At 55.7% G+C, this 24,384-nt stretch overlaps 1 protein-coding gene and 1 long non-coding RNA gene across 9 annotated transcripts in view; one reads left to right on the top strand and one right to left on the bottom strand.

The window, feature by feature from the left end:
• The window catches only part of LOC140603161 (uncharacterized), a 15,927-nt gene extending 14,108 nt beyond the window's left edge, over positions 1-1,819 (bottom strand). The window contains exon 1 of the long non-coding RNA XR_012006216.1: positions 13-1,819. This is a non-coding gene — a long non-coding RNA (uncharacterized lncRNA). The remainder of the gene's footprint in view (positions 1-12) is intronic.
• The window catches only part of DHX34 (DExH-box helicase 34), a 27,831-nt gene extending 3,447 nt beyond the window's left edge, over positions 1-24,384 (top strand). For 5 of the 8 annotated variants that reach the window (XM_072773566.1, XM_072773610.1, XM_072773604.1 and 2 more), the window contains exons 2-17: positions 890-1,837; positions 3,947-4,258; positions 6,092-6,346; positions 9,010-9,112; positions 10,249-10,466; positions 13,246-13,420; positions 15,346-15,539; positions 16,185-16,286; positions 17,334-17,558; positions 17,777-17,950; positions 18,237-18,354; positions 19,370-19,476; positions 21,715-21,999; positions 22,990-23,166; positions 23,412-23,550; positions 24,134-24,384. In XM_072773566.1, coding sequence (XP_072629667.1) covers positions 1,136-1,837; positions 3,947-4,258; positions 6,092-6,346; positions 9,010-9,112; positions 10,249-10,466; positions 13,246-13,420; positions 15,346-15,539; positions 16,185-16,286; positions 17,334-17,558; positions 17,777-17,950; positions 18,237-18,354; positions 19,370-19,476; positions 21,715-21,999; positions 22,990-23,166; positions 23,412-23,550; positions 24,134-24,267 — 3,420 coding nt within the window. In that variant the 5' untranslated portion in view covers positions 890-1,135 and the 3' untranslated portion in view covers positions 24,268-24,384. Of the gene's footprint in view, positions 1-293; positions 542-889; positions 1,838-3,946; positions 4,259-6,091; positions 6,347-9,009; positions 9,113-10,248; positions 10,467-13,245; positions 13,421-15,345; positions 15,540-16,184; positions 16,287-17,333; positions 17,559-17,776; positions 17,951-18,236; positions 18,355-19,369; positions 19,477-21,714; positions 22,000-22,989; positions 23,167-23,397; positions 23,551-24,133 lie in introns of those variants that run through there. The other 3 variants (XM_072773619.1, XM_072773585.1, XR_012006125.1) reach the window with 3 other exon arrangements.

The following is a 24,384-nucleotide window of genomic DNA, read 5'->3' as shown; positions in this document are numbered from 1 at the left end:
CATGATGTGTACCTGAGAAGTGAGGGGTGGAGGGAACAAGCCAAACTTCTTCCTCTCTCTTCCACTTTCCTCCTTTGCAGTTGGTCAGTGACTTCATTGTCCCCGTGCAGGCTCTTCTCTAGGATGGATTTCTAAGAAAGACCATCATGTTCAAGAGCTACAACAGGCAGCCCCAGGCTTAAGTCATCCTTGTGTGACCACAATAGATTAAGAGGGCTTGTGTCTCCTGGCAACCTAGTGTAAATTCCAGACAAAGGCCGTGATTGGATCTCCACAGGTCACGTGTCCACTTCTTGCACCAATCAAAGGTTGCAGGAGGAGTCAGATACCATGATTGGCCAGGCCTTTGTCGCCTGTCTAATCAGTAGGGGTTCTCTGACTTAGAAGCCCATTGGAACCCTGAAGGACTGCCCTTCAAAGGCGGTGGGTGCTGTTATCAGGAAAGGAAGGAAGGGATGTGCCAGGCAGGAGAAGACCGTGTGTAACCTAACACTTGCAAAATTGTGCAGTTGATTTCTAAGAGTTCCTAGGTGTTTAGTAGGTCAGTGGACCCCGATTAAGAACCCTTGCCTTACTCATTTCTTTATACCACACCCCTCTTGTGTTCTTGCCTCTGGTGTCAAGGTTCTGCTGTCCATTGGCCCTGTGACCTGCAGTCTTCAGGTTTTTTGGTCAAACATCCCGGGGGATCCTTCCCTGATTCCCCAGCGTAGTCAGCTGCTCCTGCAGGCGGTCACTGGCTTGTCTGTGTCTCACCTGTGACCATGACCACACGTGAGGGCTCAGGGTGGCCTTATCATTACTGTTGGCCCTCCTAGTCCAGTACTTATGAAACTGCAGGCTTTCGGGAAACATTACTTAAAATGAATGTGTGTCTTCTCTCCTCCAGGCATTCAGGGCCTGAAAGGCCAGGATGGACTGATGTCTGCCCCAGAGATCATTCCAGGAGTCATGAGGTGCCTTGTGTGTTGCCAGCTTTGAGCTGGGCCCCTGAGCACTTGCTCTGTCATTGCCTGTGGTTGTCCTGTACCATTGATGAAGAGGAAGATTGTATCTTTGCCGAGAAGAGTGGTTCCTTATTGCAGGCACTGACCTCTCACTGTGACTCTGAGACAGCACTGTGACCACCCCCAGCATGCCTCCTCCCAGAACAAAGGAGGGCAGGGATCACCGAGGCCGACACTGGGACCCCAGTGAGGAGGAGGCCCCTGAGAAATGGGACTGGAATTGTCCAGAGACACGTCACCTTTTCGAGGATGCCTTTTTCCGTGAAGAGGATTATATCCGCCAGGGTTCTGAGGAGTGCCAGAAGTTCTGGAGCTTCTTTGAACGTTTGCAGAGATTCCAGAATCTCAAGACCGCCAGGAAGGGGGAGAAAGACCCTGCGCCACCCAAGCACAGTGTCCCAGCACTGGCTGACCTACCTCGCACTTACGATGCCCGCTACCGCATCAACCTCTCTGTCCTGGGCCCCGACACTCGGGACTCTCGGGGGCTGGGCAGGCAGCCCCCAGAGAGAGTGACTGAGTTCCGCCGAGCACTGCTGCACTACCTGGACTTTAGCCAGAAGCAGGCATTTGGGAGGTTGGCCAAACTGCAGCATGAGCGCGCAGCGCTTCCCATCGCCCAGTACGGGAACCGCATCTTGCAGACACTGAAGGAGCACCAGGTGGTGGTGGTGGCCGGTGACACGGGCTGTGGCAAGTCCACCCAGGTGCCTCAGTACCTACTGGCTGCTGGCTTCAGTCACGTGGCGTGCACCCAGCCCCGGCGGATTGCCTGCATCTCCCTGGCCAAGCGTGTCAGCTTCGAGAGCCTCAGTCAGTATGGCTCACAGGTGAGTGGGCCAGGCCGGATTTTCAGTTTTTCCAGTGTGACCTTGGGGTGTAGGTTGTTGCCCATACGATAGTATAGTATTGATGAGAGTTGCCAGAGCACTTACCCTTTCACTTCTCAACGATTCTTCTAGCAGTTGATCTACAGATTGACCTGAATATGGTTCAGATGAGAATGTCACTAGCATTACTTACCCAGTGTAATGCTTTTTAAAATTTTATTCTATTTTATTTTTGAAAGAGAGAGCACGTATGTGTGGAGAGAGAAAGAGAATCTCAAGCAGACTCCACGCCTAGCACAGAGCCCAATGTGGGGCTCGATCTCAGGACCTCGAGATCATGACCTGAACCAGCACCCTAGAAACCCCCTTGTCTTCCACCTCCAGGTGGCCCCAAGAGTTGTCACTATCCCGAGTGATAGATTATCATCTTAGATTATGACTGTTGAGTTAAAGAGGAAATACCACAGATTAATTTTGCCTCTTTTGTTCACTTTTTATAAATGGAATCAAAAAGTGTGTCCTCTCTGGTGCCTGTGCTGTCGCTCGGTGTTAGTTTTGTGAGATTTGTCTGTGGTAGAGCGTGTGGGTGCACACTGTTCTTTCTCACTGCTATTTGATATCCCCTGGCAAAGATACCACAGAGTATTCGTCCCTTCTTCTGTTGACGGGAATCTGGGACATTTCCAGTTTCAGGCTCTTGTGTGAAGGCGCCGCTATCAACATTCTAGAATATGCCTTTTGGTGTCTGTCGGTGCATATTTTCTGTTGGGGGTATCACTAGGAGCTAGGAGGGTGACTGCTGGCTCATCAGATCTGCAAGCATGTCTAGCTTTAGTAGATTAAAGCTTTGCAAAGTGATCCTACCCATCCACACTCCCAACTGGTGCTGTGTTCCACGCCATCACCTACGCTTGTTACAGTGAATCTTTTTCGCTTTAGCTTTTCTGGGTGGGTGGTTAGTAGTAGCACATTGTAATAAGCATTTCTCTGACAACTAAGGGCTGCACGTATTTATTGGCCATTTGGAGATCCTCTTCTCTCAAGTGTCTGTTTGGGTCTTTTTCCCTGTTTGTCTTCTGTGTTGTCTTTTCTCAATTTTTAGGGTTTTATAGATGTGGGAAACGAGTCCTTTGTAGGATCTATGTATTGCAGATTTTGTCTCCTATTCTGAGTTTTCTTTCATTTTCTGGATGCTATCTTTTGATGACAGTGTCTTTTCATGTAAATACGGGCCAGTCTGTCATTTTCTTTTTATGGTTGTCACTTTTTATGGTTCTGTTTAAGGAATACCCCTCTACCTTAAGGATACAAACACATTCCTAGGCTTTTTCCTAAAAATTTTTACCTTTAAAACTGTATCAGAAATTGACGTGTGTGTGTGTGTGTGTGTGTGTGTGTTCACACTGTGTGTGGTGGGAGGTAGGGATTAAGATCATTTCTTCACAGGGTCCCTGGGTGGCATAGTTGGATGAGCAGCTGAGCCTTGGTTCAGGTCATGATCTCAGGGTCTTGGGATCGAGCCCCACGTATGGCTCCATGCTCAGCATTGATTGAGTCTGCCTGGGATTCTCTCCCTCTCCCTCTGCCCCTCCCCACTGTGCTTTCTCTCTCTCAAATAAATTAATAAAAAATTTTAAAAAGGTCATTTTCTCTCAATACCGCTTTTTAACTGTGTTTGTCTTGGATGAGTGACCTCAGTTTCCCCATTCGTGAAGTGAGAATAGTGGTTCTTGCTTCTCATGGTGGCTGTGAGGATGAAATGAGCTGGTGGTGCACATTCAGTGTTTAGTTTCCAGCAGGGTAGGGACTCAAACAAATTAATTAATTAGCATATACACCAGGCCCTTTACCAAATACTTTCTGTGCATGATCACGTACCCATTCTTCCAATGTCTAGGGGGGAATGTGTCTTTGAGGGATGGAGCTGCTTGCTCAGTCAGTGGCACAAAGTGGCGGAGGGGTATCCAAACCCAAGTGTGCTGGCCTCCAGAGTCCGATTGGAGTGGTGTTGGGTGGAAATAGGGGCATTTGCTCAGATTTTCGGTTTAGGCAACTGAGGGCTGGTGCTCAGGTCCGGGCTCCTCTCCTGACCATTGCCCCTGCCCTCAGGTTGGTTACCAGATCCGCTTTGAGAGCACGCGTACGGCAGCCACCAAGATCGTGTTCCTGACGGTGGGGCTGCTCCTGAGGCAGATCCAGCGGGAGCCCAGCCTGCCCCAGTACCAGGTCCTGATAGTGGACGAGGTCCACGAGCGGCACCTCCACAACGACTTCCTTCTGGGAGTCCTCCGGCGCCTGCTGCCCAAGCGGCCTGACCTCAAGGTCATCCTCATGTCGGCCACCATCAACATCTCGCTCTTCTCCAGCTACTTTGGCACGGCGCCCGTGGTGCAGGTGCCCGGGAGGCTGTTCCCCATCACGGTCAGTGTCACTCCCGTGCCCCCCCATCCTCCCACCTGGACTCTGGCTGACCTGGACATGTCCCTTCCCTCCTTCTCAGATTCCCATCTTTCGGTGAAGGATGTGCTTGCTTGTGCACACTCTCGCTTTTAAAGCTGCCGTTTTCTGAGCATTGACAGTGTGCTGGGCACGGTGCCAAGTGCTTGTTGGAGAAGACCCAGAAATGTAAAGATAAGAGTTGATTCCTCTTATGTAACAGTCCTGCTGGTCGGGGCTGCTGGGCAGCTCTTTGCATGTGGTCATTCAGGGACCCGGGCTCCTCTTTTCTCCTGCTCTGCCATCTCATGGGTTGGGGTTTCTCAGTCTCTGCACTGTTGACATTTGGGCTGGAGAATTCTGGGCCATGGGGGCCGCTGTGCACATTGTAGGATATTGAGCAGCTTCCCTGGCCTCTTCCCACTAGCTGCCAGCACCATCATCCTCCCTCAGTGGTGAAGACTAAAAATGCCTCCAGATGTTACCAAATGTCCCCTGGGGGTGGACTCCCCCCTTCTCCGCCACCCCCATGCCACGCACCACTGTCCTAGGGAACTGTCCAGCTCTGTATAGTTGAAGATTGCAGGAAGAGGGAGAGAGCCCCATGCCAGGGAAGGGCCAGTTTGTCTTCAAGGCAGAAGGGACCCTGCAGTTGTCTCCTCCCTGTGCCCCACCTGGCTGCAAGGTGGGGAGGTGGCTGGAAAGTGTTCTGTCTCTTGCTAAGTGACATTGTGCCCGGGAAGAAAAGAGCAGAGTCTCTGGGCCACTGTGGGTCTCCTACACCACTCGACACACCCAGCCTCACCCTGTCCCCATAGTGGTCCTGGGCACACACGTCATTAACTTCCCACCCCAGGTCTTTGATTTCTCTGGCAGCTTCTGCCCTGAATTTTGCCCCTCTTGCTTGGCCTATTTGCTGTGGCTGGCACATTGGTCCTGTTGGTAATCCTAGCGAAGATGATCACAGCTGACATCCACGGGGTGTGTGCTGCATGCTCTGCAGCAAACGTGGAAGAGCTTACGTGGGCCAGGCCCTCAGACAGCCTGGGGTCCAGTGCCGGGGATTTCTGCCCATGGGGGTAAAACGGAAGCTCAGAGACATGGAGCCACAGAGCTGGGACTGGAATCCTGCTCACGGATGTGGTCCCGGGCCAGGCAGCTTCCCTTTGCTCTTCCACATCCCATTCCCTCCCCACCTTTCTGTCTTTCCTGGAGGGGACCCGTGTGAGTGGCACTCATGGGGTCCCCCCCTACTTGGCTTCCTGTTGGCCCTCCCAGGCAGTCTGTGCCCTGAACCTGCTCTCTTTTGTGTTTTGAAAATCCTTCCTCTTGCGCTGAGAATTGGTAAGAGCCTTGGAGGGTGAGCTCCAGGAAACTGCACTGTTCCTTGTGGTTTTGGGTTCTAAATGCCCCCCACTATCTTCTGGGCAGGGCAGCTGTAAAAGAGTGAGGATGCTTTCTGAGAAGGGTTATTTCTAGGATTTTGATCCTGGCTCCATCCTGTAAAATTCTGTTGTTGTTGAAGCTTCCCTCCGAACACAACAGAATGCGCATATCTTGTGTAGAGCTGGTTAATCCCCACACATCAAACACAGTATGCAGCCAGCACCCCCCACTAAAAAGCATCAGATGTTACCAGCACCCCAGGAGCCTTCCAGTTCCCTGATACTTTGTCTTTTTATGACATCCTCCTCTAACTAATCCATTTGAGAGTGCAGTCTGCTCCCTGATGGGTGGGTGACAGCCTGTGGTCTTCCTGCCCTGTTGCCTTGCGCTAGGGTGACAGGCTTGCCCCTGCCTGGGGCCATCTCCCCACAGGTCGTGTACCAGCCACAGGAGGCAGAGCCAGTGGCATCCAAGTCGGAGAAGCTGGACCCTGGGCCTTTCCTGAGGGTGCTGGAGGCCATCGACAATAAGTACCCACCCGAGGAGCGGGGCGACCTCCTCGTCTTCCTTAGTGGCATGGCGGAGATCAGCTCAGTACTCGAGGCTGCCCAGACCTATGCCAGCCGCACCCAGCGCTGGGTGGTGCTGCCGCTGCACAGTGCCCTCTCTGTGGCCGACCAGGACAAGGTACCACGTGTGGCCAGGCCAGGTGGGGCACTGGAGTCTGGCCATGTAGGCCAGGGGAGGAGGGGGTGGGGGTTGGGGACATGATCCCACAATTGCAGGGCCCTGGGCCGTGGACAGGCCTCCTCACATCTTTTGGGTGGGGCAGTATGTGCCAGGGTTAGCTTCCTGATGAGATGGGAGTGGAGCTTTGGAGGGCAAGGAGGATTTTGAGTAGTCCAGTGTGGGGGGTAGTCCAGGGTGGTGGAGGAGGACCAACTCCCCGGGTGTGGAGGTGGGATTCTGTGAGTTGGGTGTGGGGAACAGTTGAGAGACTGCCCTGCTGGCACAGAAGGGGGTGGGCAGAGAGGCCTTCAGGTCATGTGGTAGTTGTTTGTTGCTGTGTAACATATTCCCCCCAAGCTTAGCAGTTCAGAACAGTAAGTGTTCACTATCTCCCATCACTTCCACAGGTCAGGAATTCAGGAGAGGTTTAAGTGGGTGCCTGTGGCCCAGGGTCTCTCTAGAGGGTGCAGTTGAGGTGTCAGCTGGGGCTGCTGCCATCTGAAGGCTTCCCCAGGGTGGGAGGGCCCTCCTGTAAGATGGCTTACTCACATGGCAGGTTGTTGGCTGGGGGCCTCAGTTTCCCTCCATGTGGGCTATTTGAGTGTCCTCCCAACATGGCTGGCTCTCCCCAAGAGACCCAAGCAGAAGCCACAATGTCTTTTATGGCCTAACCTTGGTCATCACAGCCCCTCATGTCTGCAGTGTCCCATTAGTTGACCCGGGCTGCTCTGTTCAGGGGGAAAGTACTGGATGATGGTGTGGATCCCGGGAGGTGAGACACACCAGGCCTTTGTGGAGGGTGTCACAGTCCCCTAGGGAGGAGGCCCTTCAGGTCACACCCAGCTGTCTATTGATGGAAGAAATAACCTTTGAGCACCTCCTTAGTGCTTCCCCTTGTGCTGAGGAGACTCTTCGGGACACCCTGGGAGCCAAGATAGGGCCCTTCCCCTAATGCAGCTGCCAGACTGTTGAAGGAGATGGCAAGCAGCCAATACTTTACAAATGGTAGAGGAAAGCTCTGGAAATGTGAGTGCACAGTCCTGGCAGATTCAGGGAAGGCTTACTGGAGAAGGAAACTTTTAAAACTGAGACCCTAGAAAGCCCCAGCCTAGGAAGGGGTCCGGGAGAAGAGTGTCCCCCCTAACTTGTGGAGCACTGCTGCGGGCCGGCTGGAGTTGGGAGGCCTGTGTGTGCCTTGCCTCATTTAGACCTCCCAGCAGCCCTGTCTCCTGGGTGCCACTGTTACCCAGAACAAATGCAGACACTATGGCCAAGGCACTTGTGCCAAGTCACATAAGTGGCAGGGCCAGGCTTTGGAACTTGATAGTTTGGCACCAGAGCCCATGCTCTTAACCAGAGGTTGCCAACTTCCAGTAAAAGGTCAGGAAGTACAGGTATAGTTTATTTGTTTATTCATTCATCCATTCAAAGACAGAGACAGAACATGAACAGGGGCCGAGGGAGAGGGACAAGCAGGCTCCTCACTGAGCGGGGAGCCCGATGTAGGGCTCAATCTTAGGACCCTGAGATCATGACTAGAGCTGAAGTCAGATGGTTAACTGACAAAGCCCTCCAGGGACACCCCAAAGTTGAAGGGTTTTTTTGTTTTTTAAAGCTTTTATTTATCTATTCATGAACAGAGAGAGGGACAGACAGACAAACAGAGGGAGAAGCAGGCTCCTTGTGGGGGGAGCCCAATGTAGGACTCAATCCCAGGACCCCAGGATCGTGACCTGAGCCAAAGGCAGATGCTCAACTGCTGAGCCACCCAGGTGTCCCCAAAGTTGTAGGTTTTATGAGCCATTGCATCTCTGGCACAATTACTCAACTTTACCATTAGAGTAGGAAAGAGCCGCAGACACAGGTGACGCTGTGCTATTTAAAATATGATTTACAGAGACAGCCAAAAGGCTAAATCTGACACCCAGCCTAGTCGCTGACCCCCACTCTTGACCACTGTACTTGACTGTCTCTTGGGTCCAGGAGAAGGGCTCATGCAAAGGGCCTGTGGTGAGAGAAAGGCGGGGCCCCTGGGAGACTACCTCAGGGTGTCTAGGGTCTGGACTGTGATGGGGAAGACAGGCCAGGTGGGACTGAGAGGTGGGCAGGCCTAGGCCACAGGGCCTTGAAGACCCAGTGTGGTGCTTGGGCTTTGTCCTGAGTGCTTCTGAGCCATGGGAGGGTTCTGAGCAGGGTTGGGAGCAGTGCTGGTTTGTGCTTTAGCAGATCCCTCTGCTGTGTGCGATCATGGACGGGAGGCCAGAGACCGGGGAGGAGGCAGGGGCAAGATGTGGATGGGAAGGGAGGGCCTGGACTGGGGCAGGGCTGGGGGCTTGCGGGGAGGGGAATGAATTTCAGAAATGTTTACGATGTGCAGGTGTGGCTGGGGGGTGGGGAGGAGAGCCAGGCCAGCCCAGGTTTCTGGCCCCTTTGGTGTGGTTGGTGATGAGCTGTCTCTGAGATGGGGAACAGGGAGGAGGCAAGTGTTCAGTGGGAGACACTGAGGCTATCTGAGATACTGTAGGTGGGTGGGAAGTGCCCTTGGGCCACCAGGCATGGGTCAGCAAGGGCTGAGTTCATCTTGGATGTCACCTCCTCACCTACCTCCGCCTCCACCCCAGGTATTCGATGTGGCCCCCCCTGGAGTTCGGAAATGCATCCTCTCCACCAACATTGCTGAGACCTCTGTCACCATTGATGGGATCCGCTTTGTAGTTGATTCTGGTAAGGGCTGCTCCCCGCCACCCCCAGGCCCTAGGGAGAAATGTGGGGTCTGGAGATGTGCACGTGTAGTGAGGAACTCCAGACCAAAGCAGGCAGTAGGTGGCCTTTAGGGCCATGGAGCAGAGGCAACATCTTAATCTTCGCAGACATTCCAGGCTTGCTCCTGCCTCAGGGCCTTTGCACTGACTCTTGTCCCTGCCAAGAACTGTCTTTCTCTAGAGATCCAGAAGGCTCACTCCCTCATCTCATTTCAGGGCCTGTATACATGTGTCCCCATCAGAGAAGCTTACCTTGTTCACTTTTGTGATCTCCTTGTTCTTCCCCCCATTCCTTATGAGGGCTATTGTTCCTCAGAGTATGGGCCTTATATTTTATATCTGTTGATGTATTTCTTTTCTGTCTTCCCGAGACCGTTCTCTGGGAAGTCAGCATTGCATAGCGGTTGGGAGACACTGGAGCCAGCCTGGCTATGTGACCAAGGTCCTGTCATGGACACTCTGTGTGTCAGTTTGCTCATTTGTGAAATGGCAATAATAGAGCCTCCCCCGAGGTGTAAGGGTGACATGAGTGACTTCCCCTGGGTACTTAGTATCATTGTGGGCACAGAGTGAGCAACCCATAAATGTCAGCAGTGACCTTGCTGGATTGAATCTGGATTGCCATCCATGATAAAGTATTCTGTAATTTTATGTACCATCAAAATTTAAAACTGCTGGCCATTGAACGTTGACATGTCATTGCTTTCAAGGGGTGTCCCATTTTCAGAGACAATGAAAGTGGACAAAGTTGGTCTTAGGGTCGAGGAACTCTGTTTTTTTTTTTTTTGAGGAACTCTTCTGTTCAGCCCCTGCTGTTCTGGGGCCGGGGTCATTGTTCACAGCTGCACCTAGTACAGTGCCTGGCACGCAGCAGGTGCCTACTAATAACAGCTGGTTGACTGGGCTTCTGAATACACAAATAAGAGATGTGTGAATGAGGAAATAAGGATGGATCAATGAAATGTCAAGGTCAAGGGCAGAATAAGCTCTCAGTCAGCATCAGTGGAATAAAGGAGGAAGTGAGGGCGTTGGGGACTGAGCGGCAAGGTGGGGGGCTCCCCATGGCTGTGGCACCCAGTCTCCTGTGTTCCCACACAGGGAAGGTGAAGGAGATGGGTTATGACCCGCAGGCCAAGCTGCATCGGCTCCAGGAGTTCTGGATCAGCCAGGCTAGTGCCGAGCAGCGCAAGGGCCGGGCAGGCCGCACGGGCCCTGGCGTCTGCTTCCGCCTCTATGCTGAATCGGACTATGATGCCTTCGCCCCTTACCCTGTTCCGGAGATTCGGAGGGTAGCCCTGGATGCACTGGTGCTGCAGGTGAGTCGCGGCTGGGGATGGGCCTGATCCCGGGGTTTCAGGGCCCGGCCATGGAGGGGAGCTCATTGCTTCCAACCGTCAGATCCCATTTTGAGTGGCAGATGGTTCCCCAGATCCACAGGCTCATGGGAAAAACCTCATGACTCCAGGATGCTTTCAGCTGTAACAGAAAGTCCACCAGGGTGTGGCTTTTAAAACTGGGGTTTCTCCATCCGTATGTCTTATGTCACGGCTCTTACCTCATTAGTTAGCTTTGCTTAGCTTAGGCTGCTGTGCCAAATAGGCCCACTCACAGAGTGGCCAACACACAGAAACAGTCCTCGGGGTGGGGGGGAAGCTTCTTGTATTTGGGGACCCAGGCCCCTTCCTTGTGTGGCTCTGTGCTCACCTTGCTGGCAGGGAACAGGGGAGGGTTTGGGGGCCAGGTCCATCCTCTCAGCTTGTCCTGGTTAGCAGTCAGTCCCGGGGTGCACCTCACCGAGGGGGAGCCTGGCCAGTGCGAGTGAGGCAGAACAGGTGGCTTCCACAGCAGGTTCCCCCGGGGGCGGGAGCGGCCGGTGGCACAAACCAGCCCCCCTCCTATGGGTGATACACTCTGATTGTTTGTTTGTTTGATTTCATTTTTCAAAACTGTTGCTTGTGATCCACTCTGCGAGTTCCTGACCCCTGTAAGCTGCTTTGACAAACGCTGGTCTGACCGGTAGGGACAATGTACCGTTTCAGATGAGCGATCCCTAGATGGAGAAGCGGCAGGCTCGGTTATTTAAATGGGTCAGTGATGTCCTGTAGGGCTCGGGCTTGTTCTAGTCTTTTCCATCTTCTGTCAGTTGGCAGCTCTTTTAAGAACAGTGATGGAGATGGTGACAGTGGATAGAGAACACGTGCCTCGTGCCCATTGTGGGCCTGGCACCATTCTGTTGTGTGTTGTAAGTGCTTGGAACCGTGCAAAAAACTAGGGGTAAGTAGTCTCATCATTCCAATTTCTGGATGAGGAACCCATCACACAGAGATGAGTTAACCTGACCCAGGTGGCACAGCTGGCCAGTGGCAGAGCCAGGATTCCATCTGAGGCTGTCAGGCCCATGCATGGGAGCCGAGGGTGGCACCGCGGCCTCCTTTATCATCCAGAAGTGACACCTGCCCCTCCTTGTGGGTCTCATTTTTTTTTTTTAATTTATTTTTTATTGGTGTTCAATTTACTAACATACAGAATAACACCCAGTGCCCGTCACCCATTCACTCCCACCCCCCGCCCTCCTCCCCTTCTACCACCCCTAGTTCGTTTCCCAGAGTTAGCAGTCTTTACGTTCTGTCTCCCTTTCTGATATTTCCCACCCATTTCTTCTCCCTTCCCTTATATTCCCTTTCACTATTATTTATATTCCCCAAATGAATGAGAACATATAATGTTTGTCCTTCTCCGACTGACTTACTTCACTCAGCGGGTCTCATTTTTAAGGCTGTGGGAACTTCACCTATCCGGTCTCATGGGCAGCACCTGGTCAGTCCTGTTTGACCTGGAACTGTCCAGGGCCATGGCCTTGGCTGAGTATATCAGAGCGGGGCTTGCCAGCTCTAGCTACATGTTCACCTAGAGAGCTTAAATTAAAAATCTAGCCTTGGGATCCCTGGGTGGCGCAGCGGTTTGGCGCCTGCCTTTGGCCCAGGGCGCGATCCTGGAGACCTGGGATCGAATCCCACATCGGGCTCCCGGTGCATGGAGCCTGCTTCTCCCTCTGCCTGTGTCTCTGCCTCTCTCTCTTTCTCTCTCTGTGACTATCATAAATAAATAAAAATTTAAAAAAATTAAAAAAAAAATCTAACCTTAACGCTCACCCAGAGCTTCTGATATAAAGGGTTTTTTGTTTCTGTTTTTGTTTTTTTTTAATGAGCACTGGGTGTTCTTCCGGGCAGCAGGGGGGAAGGTGGACCAGCTGCTTGCTGGGTGGACACCCTGAGCTTGTGGCGCCCTCTGGATGAGGCCTAGGCCAGCAGGTCAGCTTGCGGTGAGGCTGGTTAGAGCCCTGGGCCCCCCAAGCTTTCTTTCTGCTACCTCATGGCCCTGTGAACCACCATGCCTGCCTTTCCTCCATCCATTCCATAGAGGGGCTGCTGGCTTCCATCTCACCAGGTCTGGTGATGGGTGCGTGTTTTGCTCCATTTCCTCCCACAACCTGCAGCCACTCGGGGCCTCTGAATTAGTCAGGATTCACTTCAGTCCAAAGTGAGAGAAACCTGACTCAAACTACCGTAAGCAGAAAGGAGGATTTCATGAGGTTGTGCATCCATTGAGGGTGTGGTCTGGCTTAGGGATGATTAAGGACAATATCTGCTATGCTTGGGCTTGGGCTAATCTCCAGGCAAGGGAAAAATAATCCCAGCAGCTCTGGGCTTCCATGCCAGCCCCTCACAACCAGGGAGGATGCTGGGACTTCTCTCTCCTGGCGTCAGTTTGCAAAAGTCTCAGGGAGGATCCTGATTGGCCCAGCTCAGGTCATGTACTCATTCCTTGGTAATTTGCTGTTTGGAGGGCCTGAGAAACCAAGATTGGTCCAGCTTAAGTCCTGTGGCTTGCTCCATGGGCCTTCTCCCAGGGCCTGGGAGAAGAGAGGCTGGACAGATAGGCAGACAGTGGCCCTCCTCCCCTGCCTCTCTAACACGGGCCTTGACATCGGGAGTTTTAAGGTATCATGAGTTTGTGTGTTGTGAGCCCCCTGCCACTGCTCCACAGTAGCTCCTGTGTTCTCCAATCCTGGATGGGGTTCAATTGTCTTTCCAGATGAAGAGCATGAGCGTGGGGGACCCTCGAACCTTTCCTTTCATTGAGCCCCCGCCACCAGCCAGCCTGGAAACGGCCATCCTCTACCTCCAGGACCAGGGGGCTCTGGACAGCTCCGAGGCCCTCACCCCTATCGGGTCCCTGCTGGCCCAGCTGCCAGTGGACGTCGTGATTGGTGAGGACTTCCAGTGGGGTGATCACACCGGAAGGGGCCATGGGGACCGTTCACCCTCTGAGTGACTCGTAGGCAAGCCTGTTCTTTCTCTGGGCCCCGTCCACTCGGTCACAAGTTCCCTGTGGCAGGGACTGTTCTGGGCACTGGGGTACAGCAGTAAACAAACAGGCACCTCGCTTCCTCTGCACACCCTGTTCCCAGCTCCACCCGGTGCCCACCCTCTTGGTGTCGTAAGGATGTCAACACTGCCTGCCTCTTCCTCTTGCTCATCCCTGAGTCATCCCTGCCCCTTCTGAGAAGCTGGTTGACCGAGGTGTGTTCTGGTCTGATTTGCCTGACTCAGGACATTTTAGATGATCTGATCTGTGGCCCACAGAATATTCCCAGCTGAGCAGGACTCCTTGTGGCAGTATTTTCTGGGCGTGATGCTCAGCAGAACCTTTTGCCCGTGTTAATATCATTAAAGTCCCCATCAGTGCAACACCCTGGAGTTTGCGTGGGAACAGGAGGCTGGGTACTGCTGACCCTGAGGGCCTCTCATGGTTATGAAGATGGTTCTATTTATTTTAGAAGGACACCGGGCTAGAACAAGGGAAATTTGATCTGAGAAGAAAAAGAATGTTCTGTTCACAGCATTGGCTGTGTGTCTGTGAAAGGCTTAATGGGTCTTATATCCTCTCACCGGCACCTGGTGAAGGTTGGGACCATGGTCACCCTTTCTGTGCCGATGAGGAAGTTGAAGCTTGGCCAGGGGCAGAGGTCCACACCCAAGGGCCCAGAGCAAGCAGGTGAGCCTGGGTTTGATCAGATGTCATGTGGGAGTGACACGCTTTCCAGTGAAGCTCAGAGAAAGGCTGTCATTCAGTCACCGAGGGTCATGCAGTGGGCAGAGCCGGGAGGCGCTCCGCAGCCAGGCTGACGCTGTGGGTCCCCAGGCCCAGGTGGCTCTGTCGGCGTGCTTACTCTGTGCCACCGGGTGGAGCTCCAGGGGCTTCTGGGGTGAGGCCTGGTCATCTTCACAGCAGGGCGGGTGCAGCTTCTAGCCCCGTTCACAGACAGGGAAACGGAGGACAGAGAAATGGAGGGACTTGCCCACGGGTCAGAGCTACAGGGTTCTGGGACAGCCTCGTTTTATCGCCGAACTTTATTTTCTGAGGCTAGATGTGTAACAGGAACTTTCCAACAAGGCGGCTAAGGGGACTGGTGAGGATGAGTCAGACACGTGTGACAGGCCACCGAGCACAGGGCAGGCGGGCGATGGCCTGGTGGTGCAGACCAGGGGTCGGCCCGATTCCTGCTGGGGAGCACAGGCAGAGAAAGGGCTTTTCGCTGTGTTGAGATGCCATTCCTACTGCTTCCCTGCCACACCCCCGGCTTCTCCCATCCTCTCCATCCCCCCCTGCTCCCCCGGCCTCCACCTGGAATCAAGCAAGGACAGCAGAAGAGGATTCCTCCCGAAGCAGGCACATAAGTCAGTACCTGCTGTGTGCCGGGCAGGCCATTAGGGCTCCCGTGGAGTCATTTTCTAGAGGCAGGAGGCAGAGACCACCGCAGGTCAGGACGGTGCTTGGCAGGAGAATAAAGCGGCGGGGGGGGGGGGGGGGACGGGGGAGCATGGCATGGGTTGTAGAGAGGAGGCCCAGCTGAGCAGTGGCACTGCTGACCATGGCAGCTGGCCCTCAGACGGTGTCCACCTGGTGCCCGCGGAGGCAAGATCAAGGTCACCTCCAGCCTGCAGATGGGGAAACTGAGGCCCTGCCCGAGCTTACATGACCAGGAAGCAGAGTGTGGGCTTGATTCTGTCCATGTGGCTCCCAAGGCCCTTTGTGGGGAAGCTGGAGGGAGGTGGGGGCAGGCTGGGGGGTGGCCGTCCTGGAGTCCAGGAGGCTCAGCTTGGCCCCTGTCCTTTCCCCGCCACCCGCCAGGGAAGATGCTGATCCTGGGCTCCATGTTCCACCTGGCGGAGCCTGTGCTCACCATTGCAGCCGCCCTCAGTGTCCAGTCACCCTTCACCCGCAGCGCCCAGAGCAACCCCGAGTGTGCGGCAGCGCGGCGGCCCCTGGAGAGCGACCAGGGGGACCCCTTCACGCTCTTCAACGTCTTCAATGCCTGGGTGCAGGTGAGCCCAGCAGAGGGACCACCCATGTCAGTGACATCCTGCATGGGACATGAGGAGGCCCACTACCCCTGCCAGGACCCCTGAGCCCTCTGCAGACCGGAAGGGCCCTGTCTCCACCATTCATCCCTGTGGCCATAGGGCTAGCATGCACTTGAGGGGCCCAGCCTTGAGGAGAGACTGGGGTTTTTAAAGCACTGAATAAAACCACTGCCACCCAGAGAAAGTTCACACACTCCTAGGGTGGCATCTGTCTATCCAGCACATGCTCTGGCCCTGGCTCTGCACTGGGCAGTGCTGGGGACCCAGTGGTGACTAAAAGCCCTTGGCTATGCCCTCTTGGATCTCATGGTCCCATGCTGGGAGGCAGGCCTGTCACTAGACAGTGACCACTGAGAATGGGCTGTGATAGACAGTCCCAGGGGCTGAGGGAGCCCAGAGGGGATGTCTGACCCAGGAAGGGCTTCCTGTAGGAGGGTACAGTGGGGCTGAGACCTGGAAGGAGGAGGAGAACTTGTCCCTGCCTCTTACTCTTCCGGGGGCTGGTGTCTGGGCCGTGCTGGGGGTGTCTGGGCACTGGGTTAGCCCCCAGCACTCTTCCCCAGCTGGCTAGACCCTGACACCCTGGAGTCTGGTTTTTCCACCCAGGTAAAATCCGAACGGAGCAGAAACTCACGCAAGTGGTGCCGCCACCGGGGCATAGAGGAGCACCGGCTGTACGAGATGGCCAACCTGCGGCGCCAGTTCAAGGTGAGACTCAGGACGAGGAGAGGGGGCCGGGAACAAACCTGGGGAAGTGGGGGATGGTGATGGGGTGTGAGGAGATGGAGTGACTGCAGATGCACCACCTCTTCCCTGATGGAGCAATCAGAGTGTTACCATACATCCTCCTCCCCAACCATCAGACACTCAGATGTGGGGTGGCCTGGGTGAGTCAGAGGAGTGGAAATCCAGGAGGGCTTCCTAGAGAAGTAGACAGGGTCGACGGTCACACGCTATATCATCATGAAGAACCTGGCCATCTGGAGCAGGGGTGCTGAGCTGGCCATGCAGACAGAGCTCTGGGAGGCAGCAGGGGGTGGTGATGGTAGGGACACCCAATCTGGAGAGAATGGACATCCCAATTTGCAACCAGTGTGATGCTAGGCAAGTAACTGCACGGCTGGCCTCAGCCTGCCAGCCGTCCTGGCAGGATTACAGGAGTTAATACGCGTAGAGCCTTTAGAACAGGGCGAGTCCCTGTGTAGTCCACTGCCTGTGGTTGCGGATGGCTACACTGAGGCCCAGGGGAGTGGCCACCCGACTGCAGCCTACTGTGCACCTTTAGGAGCCATCCCCACTCCCTTGGGGCCTGCTGATGTTCTGACCGTTGTCAGCATCTCTCAGCATCTCTGGCTTTTCAGAGCAGCGGTTCAGCTTTTGTTGGCCTGCCGACACTGAGAAAGGTGGTGAAAGGCGGGGACCCTTTCCTCTGTGTCACACTCGCACACGACATCCCGTATCTGCTGAAACAGAGGAGCCCAGGTGGCTCAGCAGTTTAGTGCCGCCTTCAGCCCGGGGCCTGATCCTGAAGACCTGGGATCAAGTCCCACGTCAGGCTCCCTGCATGGATCCTGCTTCTCTCTCTGCCTGTGTCTCTGCCTCTGTCTCCCTCTGTGTGTCTCTCATGAATAAATAAAATCTTAAAAAAAAAAAATGAAACAGAGGGGCCAGTGAGTGGCAGGCCCGACTGGAGCCCCAGACTCAGCCTGCCTGTGTCCCTCACCTGAGCCCCACCCACCTTCCCACCGCCCCCAGGAGCTGCTGGAGGACCATGGCCTGCTGGCCCGGGCGCAGGCCCCGACACCAGGGGACAGCTACCATAGGTTGCAGCAGCGCCGCGAGCGCCGGGCGCTGTACCGCCTGAAGCGCCAGCATGAGGAGGGCGGGGGGCGCCGGCGCAAGGTTCTGCGGCTGCAGGAGGACTTGGATGGCTGTTCCAGCGATGAGGACCGGGGGGCCGGCGACAGCGTGGACATCCAGGTGGGTGCTTGGGGCCGGGCAGGGTGGACTCCAGCAGAGTGGGGACGAGCCCTGCCCTTAGCTCTGGAGACCGGGTTCTGTGGACAGGACTGGGCCCCTGTAGTCTGCGGCACCCTCAGTCTATATGTCCCAGTGGACACGGCCCTTGGACACCGGCTTGGCTCTTGGGCACCGGGCTGGGCCCCCCAGAAACTCGCCTTCTCCCGCATTCCCCCCAGGACGTGAAGTTCCAGCTGCGGCACAGCCTGGACCAGCTGCAGGCAGCCACCAGCTCCGCCCAGGACCTGACACGGGACCAAATGGCCCTGCTCAAGCTGGTGCTGGGTCGGGGCCTCTACCCGCAGCTCGCTGTCCCAGACCCATTCAACAGCAGCCGCAAGGACTCGGACCAGGTGGGCCTCCTCCTTGGGCCCTGGCCTCACGTGTCTTGTCACTCAGCGCTCCTTCCTTGCCCTGTTTGGTGCTGAGGACACGGTGCTTATCAGAGGTTATCAGAACAGTCCTGGTCCTGCCCTCCAGGGCTCCTGGAGGAGGGGACTTCTTTTTTTGAGGAGGGGACTTCTGAGTGGAGATGTAGTTGGGGGAATCTGGCCGAGAAAGGGGAGGATAAGGATTCTGGGCAGCGGAAGGGTAGGTCACAGGGCCTGTGTCACCTGGTGTCTGCCTTTGCCCCTCCAGATTTTCCACACGCAGTCCAAGCAGGGCACTGTGCTGCACCCCACCTGCATCTTTGCCAACAGCCCTGAGGTGCTGCACACACAGGAGCAAGAGGCCAGGGGCAGCGAAGGGAGTCAAGGTACTGTGAGTGGAGGCAGGGAGAGAAAAACCCTTTGGGATGTGAGGGGGTGACTTCAGGGTGCCCCTCGCTGCCTGGGATTACCCCTGGCTCTCCCCACACTCGGCCTTTGCTGGGGCTGTTGACGTGGGATCTGCAGGCTTGGTGGTCCCAAGAGCCAGACCTCTTTGCGTGGCCTTGTGAGTCACCCCCACGCTGATCCCCACCCTCCCTGCTATGGTGGCGTGGTGGCTGATGGGGCACTGCGGCCACAACCCAGGCCTGAGCTTTTAGCGAGTAGAATGGACCAGTTCCATGGGCTCCGTGAGCTCTTTGGCCTGGTTCTGCCCAGGGGCGCCCCCAGCCGAGGTGCCCTCCCTGGGGTGCAGGCCACCATGCTCTGTGTGAGCTCTAGTTCACAACTGCACGCTCTCCTTGTCTATTAAGGAACTGATGCACTGTGGGAAAATGTCATCGTTAACCCCGAAAAGCAACGTTTATAATCTTAAATACCTAAGGTAGAATTTTAAATTTTTCTCTCAAATCTTCAATTGCTGTAATTTCCTAGTCAGTTTGCTCTCTTCCTGTTAACATTGTTTTTCTCTTTTTTAATTTTGAAAAATTCCCGACACCATCCAAGTAGAGAATGGGATGAGCCCTTGGTCCCCTCGCCCAGCTTCTGTCATCACCTCACGTTTTTCTCCTTTCTGCGGGGACACGATCCCAGCCATTATATCGTTTAGAGGCGTAAAAATCAGGACTGGTTTTTTGCACTACGATAGCGTGGCTATCCTGCCTAACAAAATTAGCAGTATTTCCTAATAGTGAATAGCAAAAGTCATATTCATTATGACAAAGTATTTAAAAATAAGTCACAGCCACTCTACCATTATTCACACAGACATATTTTTTATACAGCTGCGTAAATGGCCCTGGTGGGACCGGCAGCCCCTGGGGGATAGACCAGTGCAGGGGGCGCTGTGGGTAGGAGATCAGGCCGCAGGGGTGCCCTGAGCTGCCCTCTGGACTATTTCAGATGACAAGGACAAGATGAGCAGCAAGCACCAGCTCCTCACCTTCGTCTCCCTGCTGGAGACCAACAAACCATACCTGGTGAACTGCGTCCGCATCCCCGCTCTCCAGGTGAGTCCTAGCCCCATACACCCCAACTCCCAGGTCTGGTGACCATGGAGGAGGCCGGGGTGGGCTCCAAGAGTCTCCTTCCCCCCAGCTGTTTGCTGTTTTTGCATTCCTGACTCACTCAGTAAGTACTTGCTGAGCACCTGCCGTGTGCCAGGAACTGTTGTAGATGCTGACAACCGAGCAGTGAACAAGACAACACCCAGGCCCTGCTCTCCCAGAGCTCACATGTGGGGGAGGATGGCCATAAGGACAGAAAAGCAGTACTATATGATATGTTAATAGTGCAAAGTATTTAGGAAAAATGAAAAGAATAGGATAAGGGGGTTGGGGAGGGATTGGGGTGAGGGTAAGGGACAGGCTGTAGTAGGAAAGGTGATCAGTATGGGCCTCATTGAGAAGGTGTGGTGGAACAAAGACCTGGAGGAAGGGAGGGAAGGAACCATACGATACCTAGGGAGAAGAGTATTTAGAGGGAATAGCAAGTGCAAAGGCCCTGAGGCACATGCATGCCCCCTATACCCAGGGAACAGCTGGACCAGAGGTAGTGAAGGAGAGTGGCTGAAGATGGGGTCAGAGAGGTAGGAGAGGCTGGAACGCCCTATCCCCAGGAGGGTTTGAGCAGAGCTGGAACAGGGTCTGATGTGGGGCAGTAGTGGGGAGCCCAGCAAGGAGGTGACTGGGGTCATTGGGGCAGGAGAGGGTGGTGGCTGAATCCAGGTGGAGGCCGAGGACACACCTAGGTTGTAGATAGATTCATGTATGTGTCTGCAGCCAGGAAGTGAGCTGCTCATCTCATGAGTTCTGCACACCACCCTGCCCTTCTGGGCCTGGCCTTCATTCTCGCTTTATGGAGGAGGAGGTGAGGCTTGGGGGGCCAGGTCGCTTTCAAGTGGCCGAGCTGGAGCTCCAGGGCCATACACCATACATCATGGCTCCCCTGTGCATCAGATGGGTGTCCCCATTACCAGGGCCCCTCGCTTCAACCCTGGGGAATGTAAAGGGAAGAGATAAACCCTGTGGGCTCCCTGGGCCTCTGCAGATTGTGCTGGTGCTGTGACTTCCACCCACACCATGAAAGCTAGCTCCAACCTGCTCGGTTACGTCGTCTCTGCAGCACGTATGGAGCAGCTGCCTGGCACCGGGTACCGGTTCCTGTTCTAGGCGCTGGGGATGCAGTCGTGATGAGAATCACAATACTCCCCACACCTGTGGGGCTCCTGGAGCGGGAGAGGCAGGCAATAAACAGAGACGGAAATAGGAACGCTAATGCCAGATTCTCCCAGCAGCGCTAGAAGGAACAGAGCGGGGTCAAGGGCCAGTGTGGTGGCCCTGGGCAGGACTCCAGGGACAAAGCACAGAATCCCTGGCTGAGATGCCTCCGGCCCTTCTTCCTCCTCCTCCTGGTTGCCTGGTTTCTGATGGAAACTGAAACACAAAAGGAGAAGAGCATGTGGAGGTTTCCCGCTCCGGCGCCCAGCCCCCGAACTGGTGACCCTCGGCCAGGCCTGCCTCGGCCACCCAGCCGCCCCATCCCACACGCAGTCCCACGTTACTGTGATAACCTGCAAACAGATAGTTGAAAGAAATGCATGGTGTTTGTCCCCACTCCCAGGAGCTACAACCAGCATCCGGCCTTTCTGCTTTATCCCAGATCCTTCCCTCTGTCGTCCGTGTCCCACTTCCGTCCACCCACTACCTCCAGGCTTTCTTTTCCATTTCCGATGCATTTTATATAAGTTTCTGGCAGCAGTGCCCTCGGCCTGAAACGCTTTGGCATCCACCCCACTGACCGGTGCTCAGTACTTGTTTACGTATTTTGAGGGTAAAGCATATGTAAGGGTGACATGTACAAACAGGAGGGACACCGTCTGATGAGGTCTCAGGAGGTGTCCGACTGTGTGCGTCAGCTCAGCCTTGTGGGGACACAGGCTCCTCCCTCAGGCACCTGCCTCCCATCAGGAGGGCGACCTAGTATGGTTTGCCTTTAATCTCAGTCCGTCTGTCCCAGTCGAACGTCCGTTGTGTGGCAGCAGGGCGCCTCCTGCGCGGCTAACACGGCTGGACACCTGGCACACAGCGGGCGTGCAGCGTGTTTGCTGCGGGGCTGGACACGTTGGGTCGGCGGGTGGGAGAACCACACATGGAGCAATGGGTGGGGGCCGGGAGGGCTGGCGGGGCTGCTGAGATGGCACCCTGCCCCGCACACCCACTGCCTGTCCCCTGTCCCCTTTCCTCCAGTCCCTCCTGCTCTTCAGCCGGTCCCTGGACACCAATGGTGACTGCTCACGCCTGGTGGCCGATGGCTGGTTGGAGCTCCAGCTTGCGGATAGTGAGAGCGCCGTCCGGCTTCTGGCAGCTTCCGTGCGGCTCCGGGCCCACTGGGAAAGCACCCTGGACCAGCAGCTGGCCCGGCAGGCCCGGCAGCGGGGGCCGGGGGTGGACCAAGAGGAGGAGGAGGCTCCAGTGGACCCCAAGGAGGTGGCACACCTGAGCAGGGACCTGCTGCAGTTCGTGGCGTCCAAGGTACATGCAGCCTCGGTGGCTATTCCCATCTCAGCCGGAGGGGCCGCCTGCCCCAGGGATTAGGGATCCACAAGGCCTGGCTTCCAGCTCATTAGGTAGGTTTGCAACCCAGCTGGGCTGAGGACAAGCCCAAGGTCACACAGAGGGTAAGGGGTGGAGGCAGGATCTGATCCCCAGGGGCACAGCTCCAGAGGCCATGCGGGTAGGTGCTGCGGGCCCCTCCCCCAGGTCAGCACACGTTTATGGGTTTATGCGGCACCCACGCACCACGCCGTACCCTCGTTAACAGTTAAAGGTGTGCAGGCCAGAGAGGGAAGCTGTAAGTATCAGCTTGTTCTTGGAAGATGGAGGGGGAGGGCAGCCCCGGTGGCACAGCAGTTTGGCACCGCCTGCAGCCTGGGGTGTGATCCTGGAGACCTGGGATCAAGTCCCACATCGGGTTCCCTGCATGGAGCCTGCTTCTCCCTCTGCCTGTGTCTCTGCCTCTCTCTCTCTCTCCCTTGTGTCTCTCATGAATAAATAAATAAAATCTTAAAAAAAAAAAAAAAAAGGAAGATGGAGGGGAAGAATTGGGCGGAGCAGAGTTGAGATCTGTTCCCCACCTCTTACGTGGGCCATTGGAATCTCCCTGATTCTGCTGTGTGTGGATGGGGTGCAGAGAAGGGCGTGCGCCAGGGTAACTTCCTGGAGCAGTGCCTTGGGGAGCTGGGGCACGGGGACCAGACCGACGCGCCAGGTGAGGCTGGGCAGGGTGGCCAGATGGGAGGTGTGGTGTGGGCCCACAGGTGACAGGGAGCAGAGAAGGAGCTGGGGCATCGGGGTGTATTCCAGACAAGCCTCTGGTAGCCATGGTCTGAGACCCTGTGATTGGTTTAAGCAGTTGGCTCTGTAGCTGAACTGTCCGGGTTCAATTTCAGGTACAGCTGGATCCAGGTGCTCTACTGAGTCTACCTGAGTCTCTCCCCTTTTTTCCTGCCCTTCCTTCCCCAGGTTCCCTACAGCCTCCGGCGGCTCACGGGGCTGGAAGTCCAGAACCTCTATGTGGGACCCCAGACCATCACAGCTGCACCCAGTCTCCCCGGCCTCTTCGGCAGCTCTGCCCTGTCCCCCCACCCCACCAAAGGGGGCTATGCGGTCACGGACTTTCTCACCTACAACTGCCTCACGGTAAGTGTGGACCCCACCTCGGCCCTTCATTCCCCACTGCCTGCCCCCCCCCCCCCCCCCCGGGCCCTGCCCCTGAAGATGGGATCTGAGGGAGCCCTACCTCCCCACCAACCACGTCCCAACTTAGTGCAGGGATGTGGTTTCACAATGGGGCCTGTCAACCCCGAGGGCTTCTGGGACGGGTCCCAGGTGGGTAGTGGCAAGCTGGGCAGGGGGCCAAGTCTGGTGCAGCCTTCCTGCCTCAGAGCGACACAGACCTGTACAGCGACTGTCTCCGCACCTTCTGGACCTGCCCCCACTGCGGCCTGCACATGCCCCTGACGCCCTTGGAGCGCATCGCCCACGAGAACACGTGCCCAGAGGCCCCGCAGGACGCCCCCCCAGGTAAGGATGTTGGGGGGGCACTGTGACCGCCCACCCCGCAGTTGTGTCCTGGGAGTCTGGGCATTCACTCTCTGGACATCTGGGGATTGAGGACCTCGGCCCTCTCACTCTGGTTGGTGCCGGCCACATAAGCTTTGTCACAGAGCCCGGGACAGGAGGGTTGGAGCATTGTGTGTGTGTCTCTCTCTGGTCTCCATGTGGTGCTGACTCTGGTCTGCCTGTTTCTGTTTCTCTGTCTTGGCCACACCCCCATTGTCACCCAGGGGATGCCACAGCAGGCAGACCCTGACACAGCACTCGGGGTGTGTACCCCACACCCCACCCACACACACAGGGCTGGTCAGGAAGGCGACAGGGGGGGGCCACACTGTCCCACCCCAGGACACTCTCTTTCCCAGTCCCTGTGTCCCAGGGAGTGACAGAGACAGACACAGCGAGAGACACACAGTAAAGACTTGCCTGTGTGTGTGTAATAACCAAGGAGGCAGTATCAGAGGCTGGGAGAAGGCCTGGGATTTGGGTGGGGGTGGGAGCACGCAGCAGAGGGACCTCCCCCCACAGCCTCCCTTCCCCTCTCTCACAGAGGCTGAGGATACTGCCCCTGAGCCCCTCCCCAAGGCGTCTGCCTTGCAGAGGCCCTACCACTGCGAGGCCTGCCAGAAGGACTTTCTGTTCACGCCCACGGAGGTGCTGCGGCACCGCAGACAGCACATGTGAGCCCGGAGCCCCGCCTGCCCCCCCTGAACCTGCGCCCTGGGCTCAGAGCTCTGGTCTGGCCCACCTGGCAAGGAGGGAGTGTGGAACTGTGAATAAAGTCTCATCGGCTGACCCTGA

Source organism: Canis lupus, chromosome 1 (genome assembly GCF_048164855.1).
Source record: "Canis lupus baileyi chromosome 1, mCanLup2.hap1, whole genome shotgun sequence".
Classification (NCBI taxonomy): Eukaryota; Metazoa; Chordata; class Mammalia; order Carnivora; family Canidae; genus Canis; species Canis lupus.
Note: the sequence above shows the minus strand (reverse complement) of the source record. Positions and strands in the feature narration are given on the sequence as shown.